Source organism: Pongo abelii, chromosome 4, assembly GCF_028885655.2.
Source record: "Pongo abelii isolate AG06213 chromosome 4, NHGRI_mPonAbe1-v2.0_pri, whole genome shotgun sequence".
In the NCBI taxonomy this organism is placed as follows: domain Eukaryota; kingdom Metazoa; phylum Chordata; class Mammalia; order Primates; family Hominidae; genus Pongo; species Pongo abelii.
Genome location: NC_071989.2, coordinates 34,197,309 through 34,216,518, shown reverse-complemented (window position 1 = coordinate 34,216,518; position 19,210 = coordinate 34,197,309). Strand labels below are relative to the sequence as shown.

Sequence of the window (19,210 nt, the reverse complement as noted above, 5' to 3'; positions counted from 1 at the left end):
CAAGGCAAGTCTCGCTGAATCCCTGCCAGATTCTGTGCTATGTACTGAATAAGAAGAAAATATAAACACTCAAAAATTAATAAGACAAAGTCTCTGCCCTCAAGGAGCTCATGGTGGAGGAGGCAGGCATAAAAATTTTAATACAGTGAGATAAATTCAAAATGAAACATAGAAAAAACCTAAAGGAGAAAGTAAATAACTGTGCTTAGATAGAACAAGCAAACTTAACAGAGAAGGTAAAGTTGATACAAAAATCCTCACCCCTCACTTCTAACTGGCTACCAAGATATGCCAATTCTGCCTCCTAAATTTTTTTTTTTTTTTTTGAGACAGAGTCTTTCTCTGTCGCCCAGGCTGGAGTGCAGTGGCATGATCTTGGCTCACTGCAACCTCTGCCTCCCCAGTTCAAGCAATTCTCATGCCTCAGCCTCCCAAGTAGCTGGGATTACGGGTATGCGCCAACAGGCCCAGCTAATTTTTGTATTTTCAGTAGAGATGGGGTTTCACCATATTGGTCAGGCTGGTCTCGAACTCCTGACTTCAGGTGATCCACCCGCCTTGGCCTCCCAAAGTGCTGGGATTACAAGAATGAACCACTGTGCCCGGCCTAAATATTTCTAAAATCCACCTGTTCCTAGATGACTATAGCAGTTCCCTGATTGGTAGAATCTGAACGCTTCCCCTCAACTCTGATTCATTTTCTAAAATTCATTTTCTAAAATGCAGCCTAAGTAACCTTTATAAATGGAAATCCATTTATAAACGGATTTATAAATACTTACTCCCCTGTGAGTAGAATATCTCATGGCCTTCCTATTTTCTTGCAATAAAGTACAAATTTCCTAAAATGGCTTAAGAAGAGGCTTCATAATTTGCTCTCCTCTTGCTCTCTGGCCTTATGTTTTAGAATATTGTTTTAGCCCTTCACCCTCTAATCTGCTACTGATTATATGTATATGGAATTTTATCACTAATCTTTCCTATCTAGGAAACCTCTCCTTCATATTTTCATCTCTTTGTATCTCTGTATTTTATATCATGTATCTTTATCTTCTAGTTCACTAGTTCTCTCTTCAGATTTGTCCAATTATGCATATTTAACCTGTCTATTGACTTTTTAAACTCATTTATCATATTTTTGTTTATAAAAGTCCATTTGGTTATTTTTCTGAATTTTCTCTCACTTTCGTGGTATTTTGCTCCTAATTTTAAACTTTCGATGTAATCTTTTATTTCTTTAATAACGTGACATATTTATTTTGCAATTTATACTGAGTAATTTCAGTGTTCAGAGTCTATGTGCATCTGTTTCTCCTATTTGGGGTTTCTTCACATATTACATGTTATTTCCTTTTGTGATTTTTGCTTTTATTGTGAGCTTTTAGTTATAAAACTTTATGTCAGGTTTTCCTTTAGGGTTCAGATGGCTGGCACATTCTTTCACTGAAAATTTTCACTTCTATCTCTGGGTCAATTTAAAATGTTATTGATTTGATGTTGTGTTGACTTCATGAGCAGCATGGGGGCGAGTGTGGATACCAACTCTCAGGAGTAACATTTGACCACTCCTTCTAGAATTAAAGTCAAAAGAGACAAGTTTTTTCTGTGTACCTAGATTTCAGGTCACCCTTTCACTCAAGGCCTTATATGAAGGTCTCCAACTTCCTACCTTACATAGGCCCTATGCATTGTCTCCAGTATCTAAGTGACTAATAAATTGAAGATCTAAGTAACTAGGTTTGCATCTCCAGATTAACATTTCTGCTACATTTTTAGCCTTTAGGAGGTTTCTTTACTTTCTTGGTGACTCAAGGATACACTTAAAATATTTAAAATATATTATGCATGATTTTAGAAGATTTATAGAGGTAAGGGTTTTCCAGGGTATCCTGTTGTTTACTAGAAACAGGACACCCAGGTTATCTCTGGTCAGCTCCTCTTTTGCACTCCGTGTTTATCTGTCATGAACAGCCTCCATTCTCTGAAATTGCTGGGTTCTCCACAACCTCTAGAACCCTGCACACTCTGGTTCCTTAGAACCATCCCTTCTGCTCATCATTTGAGTCTCAGCTTAAATATTCTTTTATATCCTATCCTGAATTTCCTATGTCAAAGCTTTATTAGACTATATTTTACATTCTTGTTTACTAGACTATCTCCTTTCCTACCATTTGAGCTCTCTGAGGAAATTTTTATCCCTGACACTCAGCAATGCCTAGCACATAGTAGGCACTCAACAGATAAGTGAATGAAGAATTCAGATCCCTTTATATGGCAACCAAGATAACCTCATCATTTTCCATATTAACAACACCCTAAAATACCAGAAAATGTAGCATTATCCATGTTATAACTTTTTATTTTGAAATAGTTTAAACTCCAAAAAATTGAAAAAAATGGTACAAAGTTTCTGTGTACCATTCGCCTAGCACATCATCCTTTCTAAATGCTCAGTGAACTTAAAGTAAAAGAAATCCTCGGAAAGAAGGAAAAAAAATAAAAGGGGAGTGATAAGCATGAATAGACACTGAGGCTGAAGTGGAGATAACAAAAGGGTTATGTGGGTTTTCGCATTCACATTGGAAGAGACAATGATGTATTCTTCTTGACCAGGGCCAGGATTTAGAACTGAGACCTTTGCATGAAGCTGCGATTCTCAAAGAGTTATGCTTCAATGAAAGGATGAGCTAGAAGAAATCAACCAAAAGGAAAGAGAGATGACAGAGAAGCATCTTTTATCTCAGCCTGGTTTCTAGTGGGGAAGTGGGGGGTGTGTGGAAATACTGGTGAATAACTTTCTCACTTGGAAATCCTTTACTACAGGCCATGCTCATGTTAATCTAGAGTTTAAATTTGTACCCTGTATAGCTTGAGTGCCTTCACTGCAATAATAATAATAATAATAATAATAATAATAATAATAAAAAATAAAACATTTGTCCTGGAGATGCCATGGATGCCTGAAAATAAAGGTGAAACTGGCCCAGAGGAACCAACACTCAACCAAGGTGGCATGAAACTCCAATAGATAAAGCCACCCTAGGCCGGGTACGGTGGCTTACGCCTGTAATCCCAGCACTTTGGGAGGCCAAGGTGGGCAGATCATGAGGTCAGGAGATCAAGACTATCCTGGCTAACACCGTGAAACCCCGTCTCTACTACAGATACAAAAAATTAGCCGGGTCTGGTGGCGGGTGTCTGCAGTCCCAGCTACTCAGTATGCTGAGGCAGGAGAATGGCATGAACCCAGGAGGCAGAGCTTGCAGTGAGCCGAGATGGCACCACTGCACTCCAGCCTGGATGACAGAGTGAGACTCTGTCAAAAAAAAAAAAAAAAGCCACCCTTCAGATGAGTTCATAATTCAGCCTCTAATTAAAAAATATAATGTAGTCTATCTTCAGCTAAGTGAGAAGAGACAACAAGCCCTTAAGAACTTTCAAAAATTGAATTTTTATATAGGGATAATAAAATAAATATATAAGAATGTATTGTACATGAGAAAAAAGAACCATAAGATATATGTAAGGCAGATATGAGGAGGAATAAATATAACTTCTGGAAATGGAAAGTGTGGTTATTGACTTAAAAATTCAGTGGATGGATTAAACAGCAGACTTGACACAGTTGAAAAGAAAATCAATCAAATGGAATTTAGAGCTGAGAAAATTACTTCCCATCCCACTTGGGTGCTTCTTAGGGGTGTATGATGGAGAAAGTTTCTTCGGTTTTCATATACAACAAGATTGAGAGATGAGGAATATGAAAGTGAGGTTGAAACACAAAGTACAGAATAAGAAGGTCCATCAACAACAATTACGGGTTCCAAAAGGAGAGAAAGGAGAGGCAAAATTTAGAGAGAGAAAGATTGATAATTTTCTAAAATGGCTTAAAATATGAAGTCATATAATGAAAAAACACATGCAGTGTAGAACACAATAAGTGGATAGAACTGTGGAAGATGAATAGACAGAAAAAAATACTAATAGATAGATGGAAGCAGCTAAGCCATTTCAGATGGCATCTGAGAATCCTGCCAACCTTCCTTTATCCCAATAGGGATAGAAATAAGAAGGAATATGCAGCTCTCTTCCTGGAAACTGAAACCAGCTGACTACTTAAGGTAATAAGTGAACAAGCTGAGGCTTTCTAGATGGAAGAGTTTCCATTTTCTTCACTGAGCAGGCTCAAGTTATAACCACTCCCACCTGTTAGTAATCAGGTTGCCTTCCAGCCACAGTTTAGATTTACCTTTCATAGATGATCACCAGTTACCTTTCCCAAGAGCAATGAGTGCTGGATATTGTGCCAAACATATAGAAATGACCATATCAACCCTTAGAAAATAGGTTTTATCCCTCATTTCCATATTACCTAGTATGATCTATAGACCATTGTTTATGAATGATGACAAAGTCCAAGTTAAGCTTGAACTGAAAACTCTGATTGCTTTCTGTCACTCTTAGTCACTAACAACAGTGGCATTTATTGTGAGTGTGTGGATGAGTGTGCATATTTTACCGTAACTATAGAAATGCTTTGTGACAGGTTTTGAAAATACAAAAGAAGTGCAATTTGTTTTCTAGAACGTCTGCCAGACACTGTGGTGCTCCGTGAAGGGGTTTTGTCGCTCTAAGCTGGACGCTGCTGCAGATGGAACTCAATGTGGTGAGAAGAAGGTGATGCATCAGGCCGAGGAATGAGGTGGGAGGGTGGTGGGCAGACTTCTTGGGAGGAGCTGAGGAGAAGTCCCTAGAGGACAGCTCTCTCTGAGAGAAGAGCAGTGGATGGAGATCAAACAGTCAGACCAGCCAGAGGAGAGCGCCCCACATCCACCACTCCTGGTGAACCTGGACTGGGAGCAGGTAGTTAAGGAGGGAAGGCTGAGGTCCAGTTTCACACTTCACTTGTAAAACATCTGTTTCATCTTTCCCTGATGAATTTCTATGGAGTTTGTAGTCAACCTTTCCTAGGCTTATTATCAGCCTTCCTTTTGACTTTTTTTCTCTCATATGGAAGATTGAAAAGGATAAGCCAGCGGCTTCTTCTTCCCAAAAACGCAGGATTTAGGGCACTTATCATCTTCTTTCACATCATCTGACATGACTGAATTTCTTGAAGTTCTGCTACTTTACTAAGCAGGCAAGTCAGACACCACAGAACTCAGAGAGGTTTGATATCCTCTAGGCTGGGTTTCTTGTGGGCCTAGAGCTTACATGTTTAGTGGGCATCTTTATGCAGCTTGAGTGTGGCAGGACCCCTCACTGAGATTATAGAACCCGGACTACACAGTGACCAGAAAAAACACAAGGGAAAAAAAAGGATATCAGACAATAAAACATGTCCAAATCCTCCAGGAAATGTGGTTATTCACGACAACCATGTAGCATTTCCCTTTGTTTTCATTTTTGTATATTCACTCTCCTAAACTGATAGTTGTGGAAGAACTGCCTTGAAGAGTGGAGAGAGTGGATTTTTTCTTAGTTGCTTGAAAGGCCAGAGCTGCAAACAATGGGTAGAGTTAAAAGAAAGCAGAATTTTTTTCTTGATATAATGAAGAACTTCCTAACAACTAGTGTGTTTTGGCAGTGAAATTGACTTTTTGCAGAGGATGAGTTCTCTGTTGCAGTCATTAAGTACCCAGAGAGCTATAAAGAAGTGCTATTCACTGTGCCAGTCTGTGAACTATTGTGGTTTGCAACAAGATAAGGATCATGCACCAGAAAGTAAATCAACTGTGTTACTAAGCAACTATGTTGCTAAGCATACTAAGCTGACATGCTTTTCATAACAAGATTTTCTCAATGAAAGAAGTAGTATGTTGATTTACATTCTTGTGCTCTATCTGCTAACCACACTGTGTAGCACCTCTGTGATTAGGCAACATAAAGTTTCCTTCCATTCCTGAAACTCTCTGATTCTAAAACCCAAGACTCTTGGCAGAAACTTATATGGGCCCCTGTTTGTTTTACATCTGATACGTGACTGTAGAAAGCCGGCTTGCTTGCAGAGAATTGGGTTTAGACTTCTAGGGCTCTTGGCTCAGCTTGCTGTGGTAACCTTCCTGATATGGCCATCTCCTGCCTCTTCCCTTTCCAGTGGTGTATGGCAGGCAAGTGCATCACAGTGGGGAAGAAACCAGAGAGCATCCCTGGAGGCTGGGGCCGCTGGTCACCCTGGTCCCACTGTTCCAGGACCTGTGGGGCTGGAGTCCAGAGTGCAGAGAGGCTCTGCAACAACCCCGAGTGAGTCCAGATAAATATATTTCCCTTCCTTCCACATGTGCTGGGGGCAGGGTGGAGAGGCAGTCTTGAATGGCATGGCCTCAGTGACCCCAAGCTTCCTCCAGGGAAATTAAATGGGTTCCCAGGACAAAACAGAACAAGAAGATTCACAGAGAGTGGGGAAAAAAAGCAGTTCTGTTTTGTGTTGTTTCATTTCAACTTGGCACTGGATTCTTACTAAAACTTGGATAAGTAAGCTGATTTTATCATTTGAGGAAATAAAGCAAATTTCTTTTAGATGTGCAATCTATGTGAAAGCCTCTAGGAGATTATACAATTAAATCTTTTTAAATAATTCCGTTTTATCAGTAGAGATTAGTGAAACGCAATTTTGCTGATAAGATTATAGCTTGCTTTCAATGATAATGAATATACAATTTTATGAGAATAATTCTTTCCTCAAGCAACTAGTAAAATAGGTACTTTTTTAGGGCAATTATTTTTAATATTTTTCGATAAGGATTTTTATGAACCCTAAAGTTCCATAGTAGCCTGTTAAGGATTCTGCAAATGTTATTTTACAAGTGATTTTAATTGTTTAATCAAATTGCTTAATTTTTTATATATTCTGTTTGTATGATAATATTATATATGAGGTAAATTTAAACTTGCTTGTTTTCCAAATACACATTACATTCTTAATTTCATTGTTTTCTGATATACTGTCTCCCAAGTAATTTCTTAAAAGTGTATATGTGATATCTCCTTTAAGTGGAAATTATATTGTTTCTTTTATCTAGATTTACATTCATCTACTTTGAAAAGTAGGAGTCACTTTTTTCTTTTTTTTTTTTTTGAAACGGAGTCTCGCCGTCGCCCAGGTTGGAGGGCAGTGGCGCGATCTCGGCTCACTGCAGGCTCCGCCCCCCAGGGTTCACGCCATTCTCCTGCCTCAGCCTCCCGAGTAGCTGGGACTACAGGCGCCCGACACCTCGCTCGGCTAATTTTTTGTATTTTTAGTAGCGGGGTTTCACGGTGTTAGCCAGGATGGTCTCGATCTCCTGACCTCGTGATCCACCCGCCTCGGCCTCCCAAAGTGCTGGGATTACAGGCGTGAGCCACCGCGCCCGGCCAGGAGTCACATTTTTTAAAAGGCGAGCAATAAAAGTGATTTTATCTCTCAGTATCTCAGCTCCAAAGATTATTTATCCTTTTTGTTAATAACTGTATTACCTAGATGTATAGTATTTAAATATATGTATATATGTATATATATGCATGTATATATTACATATATACATATATACACTACATATACTATATATTTTTTCTAAGGGTTAATAAGTATGTGTAAGGAATTTAACACAGTATCTACTACATAATAAAGTGTTAATAAACAGTAGTTATTATGAATCTTTATCATTTACCGCATTTATAAGCATGCATTTGGAAATTCTTCACAAAATTATTTTAAAATTTCGCCCTTTGATGAAAGTTGTTTTCATTTAAATACCGGGTTTCTGTGACTTCCAAAATTCAAAACCAAGAGTTTCTCATAGAGTACTTTATTTTTAGAGAAAATTGTCATTTAACCGTTTGTTTCCATTTGATCCAGAAATGTGATTTCCATTTTCATTTGAGAGATCAGAAAAGAAAGGCAATTTCCTCTGGGACTTATTGTCAATGCTGTATATTGAGACACCACCAGTGTGAAACCTTCTTGGGAGGCTGGTCAGTGACCTGTGGCTATCAGGGAAGGGAACTCCTAGTTGAGGAAGTGAAGGATGAATCTCTAACCTGGCTTCAGGAGAAAGGTAGTTCTAATTCTCATCTCCAAGGCCACAGTTTGTCATAGAGTCTCTTTGGGTGAGTGGACACGCCTGTTCTTCATTGCTGGTTTGCTTAAATTCATTGCTAACACTGCCAATGGCACCACATCATAGATTCGGATCTGTGATTCAAGTCACCGATTCAGGCCAGTGCATGAGCCAGCTGATCTTGGGACTGCATCCTTGCTGTAGGTCAACTGTCTAGTGAGAACCCAGCAGAGCTTGGCTCATAAGAGGCTGTCAGTGATATTGATTGGATGGAAATGAATTGGAGAGACACCAGGTCATAGAGTGTCACTGCATCATCACAAATAGAAAACCAGCCTGACCTTAAATAACAAGGACTATTCTTGGTACCTCCTACAGGGAGTCAACAAATTAAGAGCCTACTATGTGAACTGCCTTGGTCAAAACTCTTTCATGAGTGAGGAACAGAAGCTTACTCAGGCCACATTGAGGGAGGGGAGGTATGGAAAATCTCATGGGCATTCAAGGAGAACAAAGTACAGCAGAACCAGCAAGAATTACAGCTGCAACCAGTACTTGACTAGACTGCCAGGATTTGAGTTCTCTGTCTCTCAGGATTTCATGGTCAGGGAGTGTAACACAGTGGATAAGAGCTCAGGCTTTGGATCAAGGAAGATGATGATTCAAATCTTGGCTCTGCCACTACCACCTGTGTCTTTTGGGGAGCTGTTCTGGCTTTCTGTGTCCCTGGAATATGATTTCATCTGGACTGCTCGCTCGACAAGCCTTCTGCCTTTGCACTGAGAAGCACTTTTCAGCCGTCCTTTAAGACCATTCTCCAGGACAAGCCCTTCCATAAATCCTTCCCAACTAGCCTCATTTCCATGGCTTTCCCCCTTCACATAACTCTCATTGTACTTTCAGTCTGGGATACATAATTGCTGTCTTAAATTTTCTCTCATTTCTTATATAGCTCATTTTTTTCTCCTCAACCACATTATAAACTTCTAGGAAGCATAGAGCATGGGTTGACCTTCGTTTGCGCTCTCTTCTCCCTGAACAGTGTTGAGCACATGGTAGTATATAAATACTGGTTGATTATTATTCATGATAACCAAAAAAATGCTATCAGTTATTGATCTCTCATTCTGTATTAGTTACTCTACTAAATCTGTGTCCATTGTTTCATGCAATACAACTTGTGAGATAAAAACTATTATGCTCATTTTACAAACGAAAAAAAACTGAGGCTCAGAGAAATGAGGTAACTTATTCAGATCCATCTAACAAAAAGATAATGCCAAATTCGAACTCCAGGCTATTGACATTCCTGCGATAGGAGGCGCACTCCTGCGATAGGAGGCGCACTCCTGCGATAGGAGGCGCACTCCTGCGGTAGGAGGCACACTCCCTGATTCAGATACTGCAGCAAGATGGAGACCAGAAGGCATGCCTGGGAACCTTCTGAAAGGATAGTTTCTTCACCTCTCCCCTCTCCCATTTTGAGTGACACGTTGATCCTGACAGGAAGGCTGTTATGCCCTCAAGTGTATCACAAAGCAAAGAAAAATCAAAAAGTGATTTTTCTAAAATTAGATTAACTTATTCACCCATTGAATATCTATTAAGAGCTTCCTATGCCCAAAGTACTATGAGGCACCACAGAGGACACAGAGCTTGGACTGTGCCATCAAAGAACTATCTTTGGGAATGATAGGTTCAGGACGTGCAGGCAGCTGGCACACAAAGTATCACTGAAGAGAAGAAAAAAATTACTTCTGGTGGAAATCCAGGAAGGTTTCGTGAAGGAGGTAGCATTTATTTGGTTCTTCAAGTATAAGCAGTATGTAGACATGTGGAGACTTTAAGGGAGGAAAAAAATCTATCCAAAGGCACAGAAAAGAAATATTAAATAAGGCAGGTGGCACCGCTGGAGCAGTGTAACATGAAGCAGAGTGTGGGAAGTAAATTGTTAAGGTGAGCTAAGGCAGCATTGTGAGGGCTTTTAATGCCAAGCTCAGGAGGCTGATGTGACCATCGGATGCCATTAGAGATTTTAAAACAGGAAACTAAAATAATTAAGGTCATCTGAAAATTTAGCCTGATAATTGTTTGTACTGTGGGTTTAATTTTAAAAGTGGAGATAGAAATGAAGATAAGAATTTTAAAAGTAGAGATAGGAATGGACATAAGAATTGGACTGGTTTGATTATTGTAGAGTTGAAGAGTAGGAAACAAATGTAAATAGACAACTGATGACCAGGCAATTGATTGACTGTGGTATCCAAGGAAGGCATAGATGGATGATTCTGAAATCTGACCACTTTTAACTCACCAAATATGAATCAGAGAAGGAGCATACTTGAAAGGAAAATGATGTATCCTTTTTTGGCATAGATTTCACCTGGAGGGTATACAGGTGGAAATGACATATAAACTCTTTCAAAATAAGCTACTATACACTTAGGACTGAAATGTTGGCAGGCAAGGAAAAAAATGTGTAAAATTTGAAGCATTTATTTAAAAGGTAAGTTTTGAGGGCATAGAGAGACATCGTTTGTCAAGGCCAGATACCAGAGGAGTTTTAAAGGAAAATGTTGGCGTTTAAGTAAACTAAAAGAAAAGCTTTTCTGTTTCATTTGCAGGCCAAAGTTTGGAGGGAAATATTGCACTGGAGAAAGAAAACGCTATCGCTTGTGCAACGTCCACCCCTGTCGCTCAGAGGCACCAACATTTCGGCAGATGCAGTGCAGTGAATTTGACACTGTTCCCTACAAGAATGAACTCTACCACTGGTTTCCCATTTTTAACCCAGGTAAGGAGCTATAATGGTGTATCTCAGATTTAGGGAACAGCCGTTCTCAAAGCATTTATATGTCAGTCAGGGTTTCTGTGATCCATACAAAGTTTAACAAAGAAAATTGTACACCAGGAATTTTGTAATTTAGATGATGGAAACACTGACCTGGCTAAGTTGATCAGTAAATGTTGAAGGCTGAATACATTCAACTCTTTCTGAGCTTTGTGGGAGATAAAAGGAGTTTATAAAACATGGTGACTTGCTTCAAAACAGCTGAGGTGTAATTGAGCCATTAATAGGGCACGTAGGAATTCAGTAACTAATTGCTTGTTGATGGACATGAGAAACTGACTGTGATTTCGTCAGAAATTCAGAAGAAAAGGTCATTGTGGGTTTGAAGTAATTGCAAAAAAAAAAAAGGCTTCCAGTGAAGCGGTTGATGATTCTTAAGACTACTCATGCTTTCATGAGCAGTCTTTCCACCAGAAGAAAGAAAAGGGAAAGCAATCAAAATAGAGTCATTCCAAGTGGGAGTAGAATAACAGGCAGAAAGGCAAGATAATAGGAATGAAAGAACAAAAGCCAGCTCTGCGCCAGAAATCAACATTTTATATGTACAGGAGTATGAGAAGGGTAAAAAGTAAAATCAAACATCTGAATGTTGCACAAGAGGGATGGGGACATAATGGAGTTGGAGAATGGAATAGCGGCCTTGGCAAAACTTCCAGACACATTCTCTCCTTAAAATGAAGAAGAATCAATGACCATTAGCTAGACGTCAACATCAAAAAACATATTTGTGTTGTTTGTTGTTATCTGAGTAGGAAATGAAACAGAAAAGATTTTCCTGTGTTAAAGAAATTTAAGGCAAGGTAGTAAAAAATAGCTAATCAAATTTTTCATGATTTTTGAGTTCCAGAAAATCCAGTGTGAATAGGACACAAGAAAAATCACAGATTTGAGAATTGTGTATTTGGGCTGTTAGAACAATGGCTTATGCAATAGCTTTTGAAAGAAAGACTCTGCAGTGCTTTGCTCAGCTCAGGTCTCCAAAATACCCTGATGCTCTTAGTTGTCAAGGGCAGTGATTGCTCCTTGCCCCCAATTGTTCGGTGTCATTTATGATCTAGAGGGGAAAACCATTCGGTTATTGGTGCAATTTAGTTTCCTGAGTCAGGCATTTGAATACAGGAAAACTCAGGCATATACCCAGGTGTACTCCAAAATTACCAAGTGATGAAAGGTGCATCCAGTCAGTGCTATCTATGTGTATATCCTGCGCATTCTCAATTTGTTAAAACTATTTGGGTCAGTGGTCCTGTAGACTCTGAAGGAGCAGCCTGTCAGAGCTAAGATAGCATAGCTGCTCCAGTGGTATCACATGTGCTTAGTACGGGATCCCCCTCCCAGATATATAGTTGGATTTGTGTCTATCTAACTCTGATGGCCCAAGTAGCTGGACTTGGAATAAAAATATTTGATTCAGCTTTGCTTTTCATTTGTTTGCAAGCATTCATCATGTGCCTACTTTTTGACTAGCAAAGCAATAGGTACTAAAGAAGTGAGACTTATACAAGTTGACATCAATTCCATTCACTTTGGAGTGATTGATTTGCTTCTCTAACTCAGATGAAGTTTACCACCTGCTGACCTTACTCCCTACCCAGTCTATCAGCATTCCTCCTCTATGCTGGTAGTTTCTTTGCAGATTCCTATGCTATTATTTTCATTAGCAAACAATGACTTATCTGCTAACCTGAATAGCTACTACCTTGAACAGCACACTGATTACTTTCCCTGTTATACTCTGTCTACAGAGTTGCTATTTGCTTAGTTAACAGGCACCCCTGGCAGTAGGTCATTCATGTCAACAAGGATTTATGCAGCATTTTTTCTGTGCCAGATATCGAGCGCCTTACAGCCTCCCAGGCATCCTTTTAGAAATCACCAGAGGATAAAATAAACATACAGCAGAGTTTTCTACCCCCTCAGTGGACAGTGATACTTCCCACAGCACTTTATATGCTTTTTCCTAATTTTATCTCCACAAGAAAACCCTTCAAGGAAAGCTGTTTTTGACCCAATTTTTAGAGATGAGCTAATAGGTTCGGAGGACCTGTGTAACTTGCCCAAACTCAGACTATGAGAAAGAACCAAGAGTTAGCCCAGGCCTGACTCTGTAGCCTGATCATTAAGCACGAAAACACACAGGGACTGGGTTAAGTTCATTTCCTTAAGACCAATGCATGGAATTTTGAATTTTCCCTAAGGCAATGTTTATGTCTTTAAAACCTTCGATTATTTCATAAGCCAGGAGCTCTGTTGGAAAACCCGACTACCCTTTTTATTTTGATTAAGGCTCAGTTTATTAAACCTATATATCTTGCCCTTGAGAACCAGTGTTTTCTAAACATTCAAGCATTGATGACTAATTATTACATTGCTTAAATAATTTTAAGTTGTGATTCTAAATTTACTTCTCAAGCATCTTAACCAAAAGACAGAACTTAAAACCACACAGTAAATAGAAAACTCGTTACTGCACTTACCCTAATCTAATACATCAATACAGCCAGGCATAGTGGTGCACGCCTGTAATCCTAACTAGTCAGGAGGTTGAGGTGGGAGGATCGCTTCATCACAGAAGTTTGAGGCTGTAATGACCTATGATTGCACCACCTCACTCCAGCCTGGGTGACAGAGTAAGACCCTGCCTCTACAGAAAAATTTTAAAATAAAAAATAAAAGAAAAAGAAAACATCAATGACAAGGGTTTAATTCATTTTAAAAAATTATTTCTACTTTTGTTTTTCTACCTTTCTGTGGTTACTATAGAATATTCATTTTAATGCCTTCTTATATTTCACTAATACATATTTCTATGTATTGTGGGGATTACAATAAGATTATCGTATTAGAAAGTACAAGAATACCATTTTAGACTAGCCAAAGGTTTCAGACTCTTGGTAATTACTTGACTGATTTTGGCCTGTGCTACAGAGTGACAAGTTTTCGTTTTTGCTTTTTCCTCCAAGCTGATTTGATTTTAGTCCTTAAGCTGAGCTTCCTTTTTAAGTTAAACATAACTTCTTGTATCAATAAAACATTTTAAGTTATGCCTTTTGCTTTGGGGTTTAGTATTTCTTGGGATCTGTTGAGGAGCGGCAGGGGTGCACACCGCAGATCCCTTCTCTTCATGTGCACACCACCTTCCCGTTTTGGCCTTCCCTTACCGAACAGAAGTTCAAAGGTAAAATGATTAAGAATTGCAAGACAGAGACAACAGCATTCAACCAAGTGTGAGGTCCTGGGTAAAAGCACAGGTCTTATGCCCATGAAGCCCTGCCTGTGAATGGATTTGAGAAACTGGATTCTTTAAAATGATGAAACTCACATTCCAGTCTATTCACAAAACATGAAATGCATCAAAACTTTTCCTTACCTAAGAAATATTTTCATTCTTTTTAGCAAGTTAGAGCTTTCATTTCTATCATTTATTAAGATCATTATCCAAAAATGTTGAGCCACCCTGTTTCTGCAAAATTGAAAATGCAGACTTTGATTCGGTAAGTTCATCTCTTTTCCTAAGCTCCCTTTGAGAGGATTAATCAGACAGTGTGAGGGTGAGAGTTCACTAGTAAATTAGTTTTAGAGCTTTCGCTTAGGTGAATTATACATGGACTTGAAAGCTTTTGAAAGCTGGAGGGAAAAAAATCACATGGCCCTACAAAAGGATGTGTCAGGGCAGGGGAATAAATGTGAGACAAGGAAAGTACTCAACTCTATAGAGATGATGGACTCAACAAGGTTGATGTCCGGCACAGAGAATCTCTGATACCAGTGATGACTCCCAAGAATTAAGACCATCCATTACCACCCTTGCCTCCTCCTGCAGATCCCTGTGTCACAGGACAACTTAATGATATAACCAGAGCCCTTCCAAAGCACCGTGGAAGACAAAGGCCAGAGAAAGAGGGGACAGAGGAGGACTTCAGGCTCAGCCTTATAAAAGCCTTGAATAGCACTGAGCCTTCCATTTAGGATGACTGCTTTCAAACATAGGCCTGAGGCACACCTATAGGTCATGGTGGTGGGAGCTCTGGGAGAGTTGCAGCAGAGGATCTGTATGCTGTCATTGTTGTTATTATAAATGTTATTTCCTGGATAATTTCTAAGACTCCATAAACCACTATATTTATAGTCAACACACATGTGTGTTTCTTGTAGGCAGTGTGCTTCAGTTAACCTGTCTAGACTTGAAGAACGTACTAGTCCTGTGTTGTGGAAACAGGGTGGAGGGAAGTTTTGAAATTAGGGCCTCTCTTTATGGAGATGTGTCATGAATATCACTGGGGAAGGAAGACTTTTCCAGTTTTCCTGTTTGAGGGCCAAGACTTATTATTTTTAAAAGGAATATGTGTGTCTTATAAAAATGCAAGTGCACATAATAGAATGAAACAAAAATGAATTCCTATCATCCCACTGCATTGAATGTATTCCTCCAAGATAACCATGCTAACAGCAGGTTTTCATTTGCACACAAATAGAACCATAATTTGCCAGTTCTGCAACTTGATTCACTGAGTAGATCATGGCATCATGGTTTACCTCATTCCTTTTAGTGACTGCATAGCGTCCATTACGTAAATGCGACTTAGTGAATCTGTCCGTTTCTCTCTGAATAAACATTCCGTTGCCGCAATGAACATGCTCTGGTCCCAACTCTTCCCAGCAGCCTTGAAACAGATAATTCCTTAGAAAAGCTCCAGAATTATTCAGGGCTGCTTTCTATTTTTGCTTTATGTATTCCAAATACAAAATCCCAAATCCAATTCTAAAGTTTAAACCAAAGTCTTAATAAAATAATCCTTGGATTCAGCACCTGGATTGATGTTCTCATCCTTAGGAGAATAGAATTGTTCCTAGGTTGCTCCCTTTAGTACTTCTATTCCAGTTTGTGCAGTAACACAGCTAATCGTGCTACCAGAAATGGAGCTACACAATAATCCCAAGTCACGCTTTGTCCCAGAGTCTTGACACTTTTCCCCTGGCTCTTTATCCAATGATCTCTTCGACTCATTTTGACTCTACTTGTCAGACAGCTTATCCACTGCACCTTATATGAAATCAGTTGGTTTTCTTTATTTACATATTTGCTTTTATCTTTCTCTTTCAAGCTTTTTTGTTTGTTTGTCTGTTTTTGGATTCAGGGAGCACATGTGCTTTTTTGTTACCTGGGTATTACATGCATAATGGTAGGGATTGGGGTTCTAGTGTACCTAGCACCCAAATATTGAACACTGTACCCAATAGGTAATTTTTCAACTCTCACCCTCCTTCCACCCTCCTTGCTTTTCGAATCCCCAGAGTCTATCTCCATCTTTACGCCTATGTATATCCAATGTTTAGCTCTCAATTAAAAGTGAGAACATGTGTTATCTAACTTTCTGCTTCTGAGCTAGTTCACTTATATCTTTTAAGCTTTAAACAGATGTTTTTGACCTCAGTCTCAAGTTTCTTCACTGTTTCAGCGTTTGGAGCTTTTGCTCATGGTTACACTTGTGTGAAATTTGCACTTTCATTTCCTGGCTACATGAATCACTGCAACCTCAAGTAGACACAGCCATCATGGTGCACTTAGACTTGGCATTTGGTGCCTAGCCCAGTGAGGAGGGCCCATGACGAATAGCCTTATGGCTGGTACCATTGAGTCCTCAGCTGATCACACAATGAAGCAACTAACAGCCCTGCCCATAATAAGCACATCCAGAAGAGACCCCAAAATCCCTGCCAAAGAAGACATTATTGTGTTTTTCATTTAAAGAAAAGCATTCATTACATTCATAAGAAAATTATTATTTGAATTCTTTTTATCATATACATGTATGCACTATTAAAATTTTTAAGGCAATCTGTGATTTAAATGTTATCTATCTTTCTGGTTATTCTGTATACATACATATGGGTATGTATTTTATTAAGTAAATGTTCCTGTGCTCTAGATCACCCTATCTTCATTCACAATGGAGTAGAAAACTGAACCTTAGAATGGAATCAGTGTAGGACCCAAGATGATGGGATGGATCACTATGATAAGCAGATTGGCTTCAGCTTCAACAAAAAAAATGTTTCTACATGGTTGTCAATCTAAGCACCTCTTAGACTGGAGGAGGACATTTGTTGGGGCAGGATTATGCTGGTGGTGATGGAGGTTGTGTAGTAATGAGCTGGCCCTATGGGAGGTGATGCCTGCCCCCTGGAGGTCTACTTACTTTGCTGCAAGAAACAAGCAGGCATCCCGCTTGCCTGGAGTCCTTCATGGCTGGTTGCAATAACTTATTTTCTAAGCTAACCCCAGATGCTCAGTGCCTTATTTTTATAAGCACAATTCAACGTTGAATAGAAAGGAGTCATCGTTTACAGCAAAGAATAGAGTATTTTAAAGCAATCTTTTAATTTAATTCATTATGAAACTTGTTTTGAAAAAGGAAAAATAATCCTTGGATTCAGCACCTGGATGTGTGAAATGTGTCTTGAGGCATATTTCAGCATGTGTCTCAAGCAGGTAAAAAGATGGGATCGCCAGAGTAAATGACACTTGGGGGTCCTAAGTACGGAGGAATCCTGGGGGAGGATGCTGAGCTAAAAGCTAATTTGCAAGGATTTGCCTTCTTTTTTCCCTTCAGCCCATCCTTGTGAGCTCTACTGCCGACCCATAGATGGCCAGTTTTCTGAGAAAATGCTGGATGCTGTCATTGATGGTACCCCTTGCTTTGAAGGCGGCAACAGCAGAAATGTCTGTATTAATGGCATATGTAAGGTATTGGGTATGTTTCCTTAATCTACAACTTTATAAAATAATGACTTTTACTAATTTGGGAAGTCAGATGTTCTAGGTTTGTGCTTTCACGGCATTTACACCTCATATGTTTTTTATATATAGTTCATGAAATGAAAAGATAAGACTTCCCAGTGTTCATCATAGTCACAGTTTCAGATTGAATAGTTTTTTCCTTGTGCCATCATCTTCATTTCTTGATTAGTTGATGTGCACTATGATATTGTTTTAGACACTGAGCATAAAAAAGAGGAATTATACGGAAAACCCAGCCCAGATTATTTCAGTGGCATTAAATTTGAGAAAAACTGAAATTAATAATAGTTTCTATGGTACTTTTCATAATGCATTTTCACATTTAATTCTCCACTGACTATCAACATGAGCTTCTCAGAGAGACGGCATGACAATAGTTACAAAACAGGTTTCTGATTTTTATGTACTTTTTCCACACTCACCTCATTAATCAAGTCTATATGAGTTATTTAGACCTGATGTGTTGATGCTTTTAAGTGTGTAACCATTAAAGAATTCCTTCTCGTTGCTTGCATTTTATTTTGCAAGGAACTGAGGAGCAGGACTTGTGATCCAACCCCCAGGCATAAATCTCAATTTAAAGAGAAAGTGTTTTTAATTGGTTAAAGGAAGATGTTTAAATCAGTTAGTAAATCATAATTGTTTAGTGCTTGGGTTTTAGAATATGAACTCAACACCATCATTTACTAGTTGTATGATCCTATACATCTTTCTAAGACTCAGTTTTCTGTCATAAAACTGAGATATTTTTATGTATCTGCCTAGTTGGGGTTGTCAAAAGATTAAATAAGGTCTGTTAACCTAAATAATAGATAGAGAGAGGCTCTCTAAAAGAAAATGAAGCTTATTTGGGAATAGTGCATTGCAACGGGAATACGTATGCCACAGTTAACTATGTGCATATTTAGGAAGGTAAAGGAAGACAGGGGTTTTTAAAAGAAAATGAAAATTTTTAAAGGAAAGAAGTTGAAGAGAATTGCAAAATTGTTTTTAAATAATTATTGTTTCCTGCAGAGATCAATAACAAGGGTGACACCAATCCAAGGTTGCTCAGGAAGTTGCTGGGCAGATATCATTGCAAAAATATTCTTTGTGTAAGGTTGTAATAGCCTTTGTGCAAGGTTGTGGTTTTTGCAGAGCCTTTTTCATCATCAGGCATACAAGGGTGAGAACTCATTCTTCCTAGCCTTCCCTGGCTATATTTATCAGGGTTTTTTCTTAACATTAGTTGCTTCATTTTGATTCTGACAACTTTCACAGGTAATATATGTTAAGCTCTTAACAGAGGCCCTGGTGTAAAATAAACTCTTAGAAAACAGATTTGTAAACTCAACAAATTTTGTTTTTTAAAAATATTTATAATATTTTTTCCACTGGACAAAATTATTCCCTGTGACAAGCTCTTGCCCCTAAATATTCAGCACTCTGAGAAGGTTCATATTTCTCTATACAGTTGCTTTTTCATTTATTTTGTTCAAGGCACCTGTTTTCCATCACAGGCTAAAGATGCTATTTCTA

General features: G+C 38.8%; 1 protein-coding gene across 1 annotated transcript in view; it reads left to right on the top strand.

Annotated features, from left to right (window-relative positions):
* ADAMTS12 (ADAM metallopeptidase with thrombospondin type 1 motif 12) overlaps positions 1-19,210 on the top strand; it is a 373,134-nt gene that overhangs the window by 253,321 nt on the left and 100,603 nt on the right. The window contains exons 10-13 of the mRNA XM_024247634.2: positions 4,585-4,677; positions 6,098-6,243; positions 10,664-10,833; positions 17,505-17,638. Of these exons, the coding sequence (XP_024103402.2) occupies positions 4,585-4,677; positions 6,098-6,243; positions 10,664-10,833; positions 17,505-17,638 (543 nt within the window). The remainder of the gene's footprint in view (positions 1-4,584; positions 4,678-6,097; positions 6,244-10,663; positions 10,834-17,504; positions 17,639-19,210) is intronic.